This window comes from Schistocerca nitens, chromosome 2, assembly GCF_023898315.1.
Source record: "Schistocerca nitens isolate TAMUIC-IGC-003100 chromosome 2, iqSchNite1.1, whole genome shotgun sequence".
NCBI classification, from domain to species: Eukaryota; Metazoa; Arthropoda; class Insecta; order Orthoptera; family Acrididae; genus Schistocerca; species Schistocerca nitens.
In genome coordinates this window covers 880,040,684-880,055,793 of record NC_064615.1, presented here as the reverse complement: position 1 = coordinate 880,055,793, position 15,110 = coordinate 880,040,684, and the positions used below count along the sequence as shown (strand labels likewise).

At 36.3% G+C, this 15,110-nt stretch overlaps 1 protein-coding gene across 2 annotated transcripts in view; it reads right to left on the bottom strand.

The window, feature by feature from the left end:
- Positions 1–10,059: 10,059 nt before the first annotated feature.
- LOC126237177 (2',3'-cyclic-nucleotide 3'-phosphodiesterase-like) overlaps positions 10,060–15,110 on the bottom strand; it is an 81,777-nt gene continuing 76,726 nt past the window's right edge. For both annotated transcript variants that reach the window (XM_049947050.1, XM_049947051.1), the window contains one exon: positions 10,060–13,899. In XM_049947050.1, coding sequence (XP_049803007.1) covers positions 13,271–13,899 — 629 coding nt within the window. In that variant the 3' untranslated portion in view covers positions 10,060–13,270. The remainder of the gene's footprint in view (positions 13,900–15,110) is intronic.

Sequence of the window (15,110 nt, the reverse complement as noted above, 5' to 3'; positions counted from 1 at the left end):
AGTACCACCACTACTCAAGAAAGGAAAATATTTCTTTCCATTTGCATTCCACATCATCAAAAAATTCCTCCAAATTACAATTCCATGCATCTCTTGTGGTCTGCAGATGTTGCCTGCCTGGTGAATTTTCATTCAGCAGGCAGGAAAAACTAGCAGGGTATCTTGTAAACACCAACCTTGTGGCGTACTAAGTCATCTTGATGAAACCCAAAAGTGCTGCTGTCTTCTGTGTAGGTACTTTACAAGCATGTGACACTACACTAATTTTGCAGTAATTTTTCACATCTATCCACTCTTGCTGTTTTTTAACTGACATTTTGTTAGTAGTAGGTTATGATCACTATCAATCTCAATACTTTGATAACTGATCTTTGTTTTACAGAAGTATAAACTTTTGGAAAGCATGGTGGAATGCATTTTCTGGAATGGCGCACAGGTCTCTTGTTGCACTGTTCACAGTCTCTTCTTCGGTTTGAAAACAGCATTCTTTCAATGTGGTTTTAAGTTTGGGAAACAGAGAAAAGCCTGCAGGGACTAGGTCTAGACAATATGGTGGATGGGGCACAATGGTAATGTGATGTTTTGCTTGACAGCTGGGAACAAGGAGTGACGTGTGCGCCAGTGTACTGTCATGAGGAAATATCCAAGTTGATTTTTCCACAATTCAGGCCTTTCCTGCACACAGCATCACTGAAACGTGCTAATATTTGCTGGTAGACTTCCTTGTTTACCATCTGACCAGATGGTACAAACTCCTGAATGGACAATGCCTTTGCAGTAAAAAAACGTGACCACAACCAACCAACCATCATCTTGATCTTTGACCAGACTCATGCATGGTTTTGCTGGACAAGTTGACCCTTTGTCCACCCACTCAACAACTGTAAGGCTGTAGCTCAGGAACTAATGGTCACAGTGAAATGAGGCTATAGCAGTTTGTTGTCCAAACCTTTTGCTACATGTGCTTAATAGCAGCAGTGCCCTCCCTCTGCAGGTTGGCATACTATTTCAAAAAGCTTGGTTTCTTTTTGAAAACAGCTTATATCTATCTGAATCATTACCATTCCTTCTTTTACATTTTGTAGTTTTTCAAAATGCCTTAACATTGTGCCCATTTTAATTACCACTCTCTTTTGTCTGATAGCTGTTCCTTAGTATTTCTCACCAGAATAGCTAATTTTATCGCTAGTATATCCCTCCAAGGAAGAAGCCATCATGATTTTTAGTAAACATTCGAATGTGCTAAATGAGGTGGTTTCTCACTGACTTTCACATAGTAGTACAGCAGCCATTGATGTCATATATGCAGGTGGCATCGGTATGTCTGTGCCAGTCTCGATTTCTGCCAGTTGTGACTAGTGGAGGAAATGCAGCCCTTTCGTTTAGATGATTTTTCTCTCTGTTCCAAATGCAAGAGAGTGAGTTTTGATACGTACTATGACCTCCCAAGAGAGAGGTCAGATTGTGAGTTTGTAAGAATATTTCTTCTTTAGTACATCTGCCTAATGACAGGTACTGAGTCCCTCAATTTTCATCTGCTCTATGCCTCTTTCTTAATTTGCTAGTAATTCAACTCTATTTTTAATGTCATCCAGTATTTCAAGTTCCCTTCTTCCTCTCCCTCTCTTCCCTACTATCTTTCCTTCAACAGCTTTTCTTTTCAGGTAATTTCTTTGTACTACTATCCTTCATTCCTAATATTTTCAATAGCTTTCCTTCCTCTCTAAAGCTTAGCAATGCTTCTTCATCCATCACTTTCAGTCAATTTTATTTTTAACATGTTTCTCCATAACCAAATTTTAGAATTATCCAAGTACTTTTGAAACCTCTTTTTCACATTTCCTCCACACAGCTTCTATTTTCAATTGCCAAACTTCCTATATAACTAATAACTCAGCACAATTAGGGTACAGTATTGGTGACTTTTTTTTCTCTTAGAGTTAGTTTATCAGCCTCCAGTCATTCTCATCAACTAAATATCATTCAAGGTCTTCAGTAGAATACACAAGTCCTCTCTGCAAAAGGCTTTTCCCTGGTCACTGAAACAGATGCAAACATCTCTTGTTAACTTTTCTGTTATAGCCTCAAACATTGGATAGCATCTTGTGTTTCTTCCCCTTTACCAAGTCCAAACTGACACTCACCCAAGTTTTCCTCGATTTCCTTCATCATCTTCAATTACAAGGCTTCAAACAGCCTTTGTAAAGTGGCATAGGAAATTGACTGTCTTATTATCTTTGCATCTTTGGCATTGTAGTTCTTTGATAAAGACACTAGAATACAAAATCTTCAAGACAAACCCCTTCACCATACATTCTATTGATAAGGTTGGTCAGTGTGGATACTGCTCCGTTTCCCAAGTCCTTTAGACCTTCGACTGGCATTTAGTTACAGCCTACTGTCCTTTTTTATGAGATTCTTAATGGCTTTCTCCACTTCACATCTAAATATCTTTAGTCCACAGCCCATTTTGTCACATTCTAATTCATGCTTCAATCTTACTTGTAATGATCTTGTGCCTCTCCTAATTCTCCATCATATGTAATCCATACTTGCTTATTCTCCTTTATGGAAGCATGTCATCTTCCCATTTGTAATGAGTAAACCATGTATGCACACTTTTTTTGTATTAACTCTTCTGTACATTGCTTCTAATTTTCTTTGCTTTTTCATTTCTTCAATCTGCTCAACACTGATTCCTTACCAATTTCTCTCTAGCCTCATCAGTTGATCATCTTACTTCATTATTCAATTCTGCTTACTGATTTTTTTCTGTCTTCTGTAGAGAGAGCATTCTTCTATTTCCTATATTTTATCCATTTTACCTAATGCACTTGATGCAAACTATTCTTTCCCATTTTACACCTTCTTTACTTCTCCAGTCTCTTCTTCAAAGGTTTTTGGAATTGTATTTCATTCTTCTGGCACACTGGTAATAATACTAAGAAAGTGCAATCCACCCACAAGAGAAAAGTTTCATCAGTACCTAAACGTTGCAAAATATGTAAAAATCTCAGTGAGAGATACTACATTACAAATATTTGCAATATGAAAATGCCTACTGTTACAACTGTGCAAATGTTGTTCCAAGATGAGTCAAAACAAACATTTTGTTTCCCCCTCACATATACAATGGCACTACAATTAGAGAAATTTGAGCTCAAACAGAGGTGTAACAGCAGTTCTCCTACCAACACACTAGCAGCAAATAGAATACGAAGTCAGCACTATTATACTGATAAGCCAAAACATTATGAACACTGCTCACAGAGATATTGGTTGCCACCTGGTTCCACTGCCGGTGCATGAGATGGTAGTAAGCAGTGCACACATGGATGGGGGATCACCCCAGTGAAGATATGGGTTGCAAACGGGGAAATCCATTGAGATAAGCGTCTTTGACAAAGGGCAGACTATTATTGCGCAAAGCCTGTGAATGAGCATCTCGAACAGAGCAAAGCTGGTCAAATGTTAAGGTGCTACTGTCGTGAGCACCTGTGGAATGAGGTAGAAGGACAGTGAAACTACCACTAGGCACTAAATAGATAAACATCTACGACTCTTCACAGAACGTGGAGTTCGGAGGCTTGTCTGCTCTGTACAGTAGCATAGATGGTGATCTGTGGCATCTCTGCTGAAAGAGCACAATGCTGATGCACGCAACAGTGTTTTGGAGTACAACATTCATCCTACATTGTTGAACATAAGAGCTCCGCAGCAAACCACCCCTACATGTTCACATGTTGACATCGTCAATTACAACTGCAGCAGGCAAGGGACCACCTGCATTCAACCATTGATCAATGGAAACATGTCGGCTCCTCATGTGAATCACATTTTTGGTACATTAGGTTAATGGTCACCTCCACAAAAACCGTCATCGAGGTGAATGGCAGCTCCAAACATTCAGCACATCACAGACACAGGCTGGTGGGAGCAGTATTATGCTATGGGAGACATTCTTCCGCACGTGTATGGAATCTGTGGCAGTAATCGAACACACCCTTAAAGCTGCGAACCACCTGTGTCCTTTCAGGCTTGATATCTTCCCTGACAGCGATGTCATCTTCTGGCAGCATAATTGTCCATGCCTCGGAGCCAGAACAATGCTAAAGTAGTTTAAGGAACATTATAGTGCACTCACATTGATGTCCCAGCAACCAAATCTGCCTGATGTAAATCCTATGGAACTCATCTGGGTTGCTGTCGGGTACAATCACAGTATACGCAAATCAGAGGCCCATTATTTACACTAATTACATGACCTATGTGTAGACATCTAAAGTCACATAACTCTACAAACCTACCTACAAACTGTTGGATCCTGATATGCAGATGTGTTTCAGTACCAAGGGACAAACAAGCTATTAAGCAGGTAGTTATAATATTTTAGGTCATCAGTGTAAATTACTGTATGGGGGTTAGTGGAGTTCAAATGGGCACAGAAGTGAAACTAAAAATAAGTACTTTCAGTAACTGTGTCAGATATAATAAAGTCCGTCATCATGTGTCATGGAATAGATAACATGGCACACACTTAGAACAAGAAAAATTTTGCTTAATGTGTCACGTTCCTTGTATTATTTAAAAACAGTCTCAGTTTTTGATAAATAATTGTTTGGTTTCAATAGCTGAGCTACCTTCAGGTCTGTTGAATTTGTTCTACAATAGTTTTTCATACACTTTTGGTAAAAAGCAAGCCATAATGTGCTTCAAACTTGTTAATAAATTAAATAAATTACTTTATTCGACAGAGGTATTGGCTTACACAAAATCTATGGATTGAGACTGGATTGATGTGAGTTGGTTGTTAAGGCGTGCATGCAGCAGTAGTTCTACAAAGAATAAATACTGTAAATAAACTTATATCAGTCCTTGTCCTCCTATCCTAAAACTGAACTTGATTTTTGATTTTCAAACTGAATGTTTACTTCCTAACTGTATATGCAGTCAACAATTTGAGTGAAACTCTGGATCTCCGTAACTTGGCAATGGTTGACATGTTTTTATAGCAAATTAATAAAGAAAAAAGCTGAGAATTAACTGGTATCTGAAACTTGAATCTTTTGATAACTGTCCTAGTATTTAAACAATGGAGTAACCAAGCCACTCTGTGTGGCATATACATCATCATAGCATGCTAACTGGACTAAATGTATTTCCACTGCACATATCAATTAATTTCAAGTGAATATTGGTTATCCTGACATAAGAGGCGCAGTTCTTAATTTTATATTAAGTAGCAACTTATAAATCGCAGTTACACTGCCTGCATGCTGTTAAACTATATTAACGAAACAGTTAAAGTCCTGGATTGGTGAAACAGAAATAGTAGAAGGATTATAAATAATCATTCTCCATTGTCAACAGGAACTTAAACAAGACTGTAATCAATGTTAAGTTTCTGGAACGAACGGAACACCAAAAACACACAAACATGCATGGCTAGGCTGTCCCAGGCAGCTAAACTGTCCATTGACATTGAGCAACTAAAAGCAGATGTACATCTGAGAGGAGAGGGATTGTTCAACATTACAGTTCTAGTGGAAGTGCTATTTTCCTATCTTCTTCTGCTTTTCAACAAGTTAGATGTTGATGACTCCAGTTTATGGAGGAATTTAATCAAAGGCTTATCACTTTTACATTTTAAAATATTCACCATAAGTGAAAGTAACAGCAAATTAATAAAGAAAAAAACTGAGAATTATCTGGGATTTGAAATGTGAAACTTTTGATAACTGTCCTAGTATTTTTTATCAATGGAATAATCAAGCATCTGTGTGTGGCATATACATCATCATCACCATCATCATCATTGTTGTCGTCGTCATTGTCCTTTCAAGGATTAGGCTGTTGCCTGTTCCAAGCTCACAAACAAAATCAGTCTAATCTTCTTTGAGGTCTTCCAATCTCTCTTTTCTCATTGGCTTGTAAGTGATGATCTTCTGGGGAATTTTGTAACCTGGCATTCTCATGAGGTATTGTCTCCATTTTAACTTCACAATCTTTCTGGATTTTTTCATTCACGCTGAAAATATTTAATTCTGTTCTAATACAGGGTGAGGCAGTGAAACGGCACGATTTTGTAAAACCACCAAAGATTTATTTACAAGTAAAATCATAATAGTTGAACATGGATCTCAAGTACAAGAGTGGAAATTAAAGATTTAACTTAAAAAACAATCATTTTTTAAATATGGTGTCAGTGAGGTGTCGTCCTTGGTTTTGCACACATAGTCTAAGCCTGAAATGAAATTGTCCCATGACGTTTCGTAGCATCTGTACTGGAATGTTGTTAATTTCCTGTCGAATTCGCTCCTTCAGGTCTTCTTTTGTTCTTGGTGGATTTTCCTGGAAGACTTTGCACTTGAGGTAGCCCCAAAGAAAAAAGTCTGGTGCCGTCAGATCTGGTGAACGGGCAGGCCAGGGGAAATCGCCATTCCTGCTGATAAGACGTCCTGGAAATGCAAGTCTGAGCAATTCCATTGAGACATTAGCAGTATGGCTTGTTGCACCATCTTGCTGGAAGAGTGTTTCAGCATCTGGATCATGTCGATCAATTCCAGGCAGACCAAAAATGGTCAACATGTCAGCATAACGTCCAGAGTTTACCGTCACTGTGTTGCCATCTTCATCTTCAAAAAAATAGGGCCCCACGATTCCACGAGATGACATTGCGCACCAGGCTGTTACTTTTTCAGAATGGGGAGGTTTTTCATGAAGTTCGTGCGGGTTATCTGAGGACCAATATCTGAAGTTTTGCTTATTTACGTACCCACTAAGATGAGAGTGGGCTTCATCACTCATCCATAAGTTATGCACTCTTTCTTCATTTCGTTCAATAACGTTAAGCATTGACTGGCAAAAGCGTATACGGTTATTGTAGTCATTAGGTTTAAGGGCTTGCACTACCTGAATTTTGTATGGATGATAGTGAAGGTCACTCTTCAAAATCCGTCTTACTGATCGATTGCTGAGACCAAGTACTGCGCTGTGCCGTCTCGCGGATTTTCGCGGACTTCGTCCCAACGCTTCGCGCACACGATTAATGTTCTCGGGTGTCCGGATTGTTTTTGTGCTGCCGCCTCTTTTCTTTGTTGTGCTAGCAGTAGCTTCAAAGGTTTTAACCCAAAGGAGAATGGCTTTCCTTGATGGCACAGGAGCCCGTGGCGGCAGGTTGAATTCACGACGAAAGGCGCGTTGAGCACCAGCCACACTATCCGCGTTTTTGTAATATGCCTTTACGGCATATGCACGTTGCGCACTCGACCAACCCTCCATGGCTACTGAAACTTCCACCACTCTAGACGCCCAAGGTCACTTCCCCCACTCTCGCAACCCCCCTCCGCGCCCGACAACCACTATCGAAATCGTGCCGTTTCACTGCCTCACCCTGTATCTTCATTATTAAACATGTCTCTTCTTGTGCAGGTCCTCGCCTTTCTTAGGAAACTCATCTCTGCCATTTGAATTTTTTCTTTTTTTTTTCTTGTGATAACACAGCTTTTGCTTCCATAGGATGATACAGGAATTGCCATTACTTTACAGAGTTTCATGAAGGTATCTTTTCATACTATATGGCCCCATGTTTTGCAAATGGCACCACAGACAGCTTGGAATTCGTGTACTTTATTTTCAATATCAAAACTTATAGCACAGCCTAAATAAGAGATTTGAGGCACTTGTTCTAAAACTATATCATCCAAAACAATTAGTGATCTGACTGGATATTTTCCTCCAAATGCCATTATTTTAATTTTATTACTAGAAATTTTAAAGTTGTACTTCCCACAAACTTCATGCAGCTAGTATACTGCACTCTGGAAATCATCTTTATACTTTTGAATAATAATGACATCACCAAATAAAAGTACATTCAGGTATTCCTCATTTGTTATCTTAATTACTTTGTTTACTTCACATTTCCATTTCCTAAGAATGCGGCCAATGTAAATACTGAAAAGGGTAGGTGACAGTCCACTTGTGTCTAACACCTTGGCTAATAATTATTTTTTCTAATCAATCTCTACCTGTGTTTATTACAATGCATGTAGTTTTGTACTGATTTTTCACTACTTCCAATAGGTGGTGGTAATATTCACATTCAGACATTATCTTCCATAGGTTATCATGACACACTGTCAAAAGCCTTCTCAAGGTCGATAAAGGCCGTATATGAGTTTCTATATTAAATTCTCCGTGTTTTTCTATAATGTTTTCAATTACAATCACATTGCCTAAACAAGAACGACCTGTTCTAAATCCATTCTGTTCTTCATAAATAATAGCTTCTGTGATACTTTTCATGTGATTATTGATTATCTTTGACTGCAGTCTGTAGTCAGTGTTAGGCAACTGACACCATGATAGTTTCCACAGTCGTTACGTTTCCCTTACTTGAAAAGAGAGATTACATCTGCTGTATACCAAGGGTCTGGGATCTTACAGTTCATCCAATATTCATTTATTAATTGTAAAAGTCTTTTAACTAGCAGTAACCCTCCATATTTAATTACTTCTGCATTTATTCCAATAGCTTTTCTGTTCTTCATGCCTTTCAAAGCCTCTTGTAGTTCCTCCATACTAAATGGATCTACTGTTTCACTGTACATACTCTACTAACTGATGATAAAATGTAAAATCTTATGCAAGGTGTGCATGTGGCACATACAAAGCGAAAAATTAAAAAAAAAAGGGTAAAAGATCTATACAGAAGTGCACAATTTTTTATACAATATTTACATGCCATTTCTGTAACACCTCATTCATAATTTCCTCAGCATTTGCCCTTGAAATATTTTCCACAAAACTTGAAAAATAAATACAGTTTGTCAGTCTGACAAACTGTAACAACAATGAAAAAGGATCTTTTTTCTAAATCTGATCACTGAAGCAGTTTTGGTGAGCTCTCTTTAAAAATAAATAAATAAATAAATAAAAATGGAAAGTTTCTCTGAGATACGCCGTGGTGAGTAATTGCATTCTTCTCTGGAAATTTCAACTGAACCACCTAACTCATCTGTTTGCTTGAGATGTTTAAGTAGCCACTAGCAGTAATTTTCTGCTAGAGCAACAAACATGACCACCAAAAGTGATGGGGTCAATGACAGGGAATTAACCACTTTATTTTACAATGTGCAACTTCATGTATGAATATGCATTTGCACTTAATACAAAAAGGAAACTCAATAATTGTAATAATCATAATAAGAATTAATTCACTTAGATACTTCATTCATAGATATGCACTGCTTATTACTTAAAGCAGCAGAATTTGTCACCTTAATGAATATAGCTTCTCTGATTGTTATTTGAACCAGAAAAACAAATATAGTTTTTATAAATCTGCTTTCTGCAAAAATAAAACTTTTCTCATCTTTTAATCACCTAAAGAATGGAAACTATTGTAGGTACTTGAGTAGTCAGATCGGTTAAATCTAAATCTATACTTAATGTTTGGTTTTTCTCTGGAAAAATACTTAACATAAACATAGTAATTTCTTCAAGACTACTGTCTTCAATGTTAAATTATTCTATTCTTTTGATGCCATTTTTGACACACTGTTGTTGACATATTTTCAATTGTGTATGGTAACTAGACACGTGTACTCTATCTCCTTAAAAAATTCTACAGGATTCCTATCTTGTGAACTTACTTAGTAAAGCAGTCATCAATCTAAAAGATTTTGGACACCACAGTACTTGAACAGGCATGATCGTGTTGGACTAGGTCTGCCATTGCCTTCTATCAACCTCTGATCTCACTTACCCAGCCACTTACAGTGGGACCTACAGTTTAAACTAGATTCTGGGCCATGGACAATTTAGCGATTGTTAAACACAAACTTTAAGGGTAATAGCATAAACATACAAAATTATAAAGGATAATAATAATGACTAGGAATTTACTGTAAAAAACACAGAAATTCGTATTTTATTCCAAAGGTCTTTGTCTAAACTCTGCACAGTACCTACAAGGGAGAACAGTTATTGAAGCTGCAACCTCATACGGAAAAATAAATTAAGACAATGGGCATAAAAAAAAGTAATAGAAGAAACTGGCAGTACACACTTTTTATTTACTTTTCAACATATTTACCTTTATATATAAACACAGACATCTTGAAAACATGATGTATGCACGTAAGGTTGCACAGCCAGTATCCATCTTAAGAAAATCCTTTTGGCTATTAGACCACTTAAATTTACAGTTGCTTTTAACATTTTAAAATGACACAGCCTTATACCCAAATACTTGAAAACATTTTTCCTCAATACAATAGCATACACGAATGTACGCTTTGTGAACGAACTGGCATATTTCTAAAATATGTATAAAATGTTAAGATGGGAAGAAATGGAAATACTTAATATGTACAATTATGAAATAGCATCCAAAAACAAGACACAGCAAACCACAAATAGTTCACTTCTCAGATTTAAATCTTATTAAGGGCTTTGTTTAATCATAAGCAATGAGAAAGCAATTGACTAATACATCTACAAGGCTACTCAAAATTAATGTAGCCCCCTCCATTTTATACGAAAGTTAAAAGTATAAAAAATATACTATCTAAATTTTTCTGAAATCTTGAATCTCTATTTCGTACAGCATCTGCGACATTCAAAGGATCAAGTTATGAGAAAATATTGAGTTACATGTAGGAGGAGGAGGGAGGGGGACAGAAAATATGTAGTAACCACCCTTACTTAAGTGCATAAAGCAAAATTACACATGTTCAAGAAGTAAGGTATATCAGAGCCAAATATTCTGATATAGATTTTACACAAACTTTAGGGATGCATATAAACACACAACTTAACAGTAAAATGGCTGTTTCCTTCCACACCTAGTAAACTAATTCACACATTTTGCATAATTATACAACTGTGCAAAATTCTCACAAAAATTTCAACAATGGCACTATTTTGTATTTAACAGTTCTTGCAAAAGTTATCAGAGCATATTATTCAATCCATTTAAAATTAAAATGAAAAAAAAAAAATATATGAAAAAATATGTAAGTAATATCTGTGTCATTGTTAGACAATGAGTTCTTTTTCAGTCTGTACAAACTTTCCAGAATAAAACTTAAAATTACATTTACATATATAGTTGGGTAGTGTTCACATCTACTCTACATCTTACTGTATTTTTACCCAAACTGATGAAGACACAGAACTAGCAGTAGAGTCAGATTTTAACAAAAGTATAATTTACACCATGGTAACTACCATATAAAGTAGCCAGTGGTGTACAAGACAACTTAGAACAGAACTGACACTTTTTTCACTTTGCCAAAGGCTGTGCACTAAAAATCTGGAAATATTAAAATATAATTTTGAGTGTATGCACATAGACTCTATGAACAGCTTTTAGCAACTGAGAGAAAATCGGGAAGGTGGTGGGTAAGACTGGTCTGGCGTATGGTTGATATTTCTGTTGGGAAGGCATTTATTCTATGCTTACTGCTTCTGAATGAGTCAATGATTATGACATCCAAATATTTGTTTGGATACATTACTGAAGAATAAGCAAGTGAAAGAAATTTTGCTTTCATACTGTTATGTTATGAATGCCATGATTCTCATACACATGCATTACACACACATCCAATACAGAAGGCTTAAATTAATGCTGCCTGATATCACAGTGATTTAAAATAAAAGTACAATTACCAAGATTCTGCAGAAACAATATATCAAAATGCATAGTCAATTGCCATATCTAAAAGAATATAGTTTAAAGATTATATCTGAGGGAATGTAGATGGTCAAAATTTTAAAAATAGTGATTTCATGGACCAATAGTAATATTTTTGTTGCTCAAATAACTCCCACATCTGAAGCACTTTGCTCAAATTTCTGTAAGGGCTCTGTTTCTTTTTTGCATAAGTCATTGTATACGGTACAATTACAGAACTACATATATCACACTTTCCCACTACAAGGTGTCCACCTTATGCAGACACCCCAATCCATTAATGACTATATTTAATCTTATGTTCAGGCTCATAGCTTATCTTAATTGTCCATTTGCAGCCCCATGTAAGTCTTGATATTTGACCTTGCAAGCCATCTATCATCTTCAGTCACTTATTTTCTTAATTATTAACTACCATAACAACTGAACTTTTTAACTAGATAAAAACATAAACTCTCCGATTTATGACACAAGAAGAGATCAGTGAATAAAGGCCAAAATTTAGTAATACACTCATGCTGAGTGACTTAAAAACAGAACAATTTGTCTGAGTCATATTCTACAAGGTGTAGATGTCACAAATTACAAACAAAGGCTGTGGATGCCCAAATGATCGGAGCTAAGATCTGACTGACAATGAACCAAGAACAAACACAAAAACACAAACACAAACACAAACACAAACACACACACACACACACACACACACACACACACACACACAGAGAGAGAGAGAGAGAGAGAGAGAGAGAACATTTTCATATTTCAGTTATGCAGACAAGCAATGTAATTTAGATCTTAACTCACTACTTCAATAACCTGTTATAAATCTTTTCAATGAGTTTGCTATTACTTGTACTGTATCACGAAAACCACATTTCACTCATGTGCAGAATAATCACTTTATTTTTATCTTCCAAATTCAAAAGTTTTATTTAATGTCTCGGTCAGCAGATTAAGTAACATTCCGAAGCAAAATCATTGTGCAAACTATATCTTCCATCCTGTCTCCAGTGAAGCTATGAAAGCACTGAAAGAGGTATTTATCACAAGGGGAGAGGGAGTGGAATGCAGAAAGGTCATTTTGTACCTCACAAGAAAAGTAAGCTCTGTTTCCAAACTTTACTGTTTGTACCATATGTTTAGAAGTTAAAACATTCAAATCCCCCCCCCCCCCCCAATAAAGTATGTCCTATTCACAAGCACTTCTTCAGAAATCTCTATATGAGAAAAAGAAGAAACTACAGTGACAGTTCAGCTGACAGACACTAGTAATTGAAAATTTTTTAGCAAGTGGCTGTGATGCAATAAATGAAGTATCAAACTATGTGGCATTACACATCTCTTTTTCAGACAGAAATGTCTTGCAAGAATTCAATGACACTTATTTTTGTGACAAACCTTGAAATAAAAATATCAATAGTTTTACTTTTCTTGCATGTTTTACCATTCCACACTACAACTTATTGACATTCTACATACAAATTCCCACACTCTTTTGATAGCTCAAGTGTATGGCAGTAACTGTACCAAATATTTTAATAAATCCCATTAGCAACATGATATCTAGTAATTTCCCGTAAAAACTGACTTCACCAAAATTTTTTGGTTTGGATACAGTACCCACCTTGATTGTCCATAATTTCTCAGAATACCCCTTGAAAATGTAAATGTTTTGACAGACTCACCTCCTTCATGTGACAATGCTTCACAATCAATAACATCAAGTAGGTCTAAACCTGTTGTGACCGGCTGTATCCCATCTGCACATCCCAGTGTGATATGAGCTTTACTACCAAATCCTTTGGTTGGCTGCAATGAAATATCAGTCTCTGGTAAACAAATAAGAGATGCTTGACAATTTGGTACATGTTTGCTCTCTCTGTCCCTGACATCTATGTAAAGATCTGCATTCCTTTTCTGTTTCATTCTAGGTGAATTCTGAGGTGAAGATGTGGCTGATGACAGTTCTCCTCCCCATAGTTTCATCTCTTCAGAATTAAGCTTCACTCGTGCTCCAAATGTCCTTGGAGTTATCACAAATCCAACTACATTCAAATCATAACATTTTCCATATGCTTCTAGAACATCACGTTTTGACGTATATTCCAAAGCATCTGGAACTTCTCCACACTTACAGAACTTTGCCGTGCAGTGTAACAGCTTACCCCTCTTAGTGTAGTACTCCAACATCTCTGAAAATAGTAGGTTACTGTCATTTACTACAGCCATATCACAACGAATGTAGCAGAAACTGATTAACTGACTAATTAATCAAAATTATTATGCAACAAAGTTGTAAGAGATAACAAAGCATGAGGAAATTAGTAGATCAATTGCATATGATGCTTCTGATCCAGTTAAGAATTTGTTATTTTGCTTTCAGCAACCTGAGTGAAACAAAATTTTAATCGAAAGATTTGCCATTTGTTGCCGGAACGGTGTTAATGTTGCCATAACAGTGATAACAAAAAGGCATCAATTTCACTTATTTATCTTGAGCAGGCAAATCACTAACCTAACACCAATAAATAACTTAAGGAAAACATCAACATACAACGAAATCTGCATTCGGTAAGTGACCAAATAATTTGCACACAAGGGTACTTAGAGCAACAGAATGATTTCCTCCCTCTGTATTCCATTTGTAGATCATATGTAGGAAGGAATATTGTTCCTACATATCTGTATAAGCACAAATTAATCTAATCCATTATTTTTATAGCTATTATGCAAGATTTATCTGGGCCATTCCATGTCAAATAGTCTAATTTTGGATAAAGTTTCCACATGGCCTCACAGATTTTGGTCAAATTTTGTGTGTACATCTGCACATGTTCCCACTGGACATTAGTAAAAGTTTTACTTTTGACAAAATAATACTTCCACAGATATACGCATTTGTTTGACCCCACACCACAACTATCCAAAGTGCACCACTCTTCTGGAAATATTCTCCTGAAACAAAACAAGGCCATCTTGTACAACTTTTTGTGCTCTATCTAGTGAAATAATGATAAAAGAAGGTTTCTTGAGCGATTTTCATGTGGATAATTTGAAGCAAAGTCAGCCAAAAAATACACACTACAAGATATCTGAAGTTTAACTTTTTACATCTCCGGAAATAATTGCAGGATGAACCTGAAACTTTTCGCAATAACTTATCAATATAAGGTTGCAGAATATAAAACTTGATTCTCCTGCTTCTTACTAATAGTTTGCAAACTGAGAGTACAGTTCATGATTTTTGTAAAAATGCCAAATACGGTTAGTTTTATTCAGCTTAATAAATTAACAAATAAAAACATCTTCTACAAACTCTTTTGAACTGTTTTCATTAAAAAGACTATGTTCTAAACCACCTGTAAGAGTAAATTTGGTTTAGTAATACAAGCGTATAAGGCCC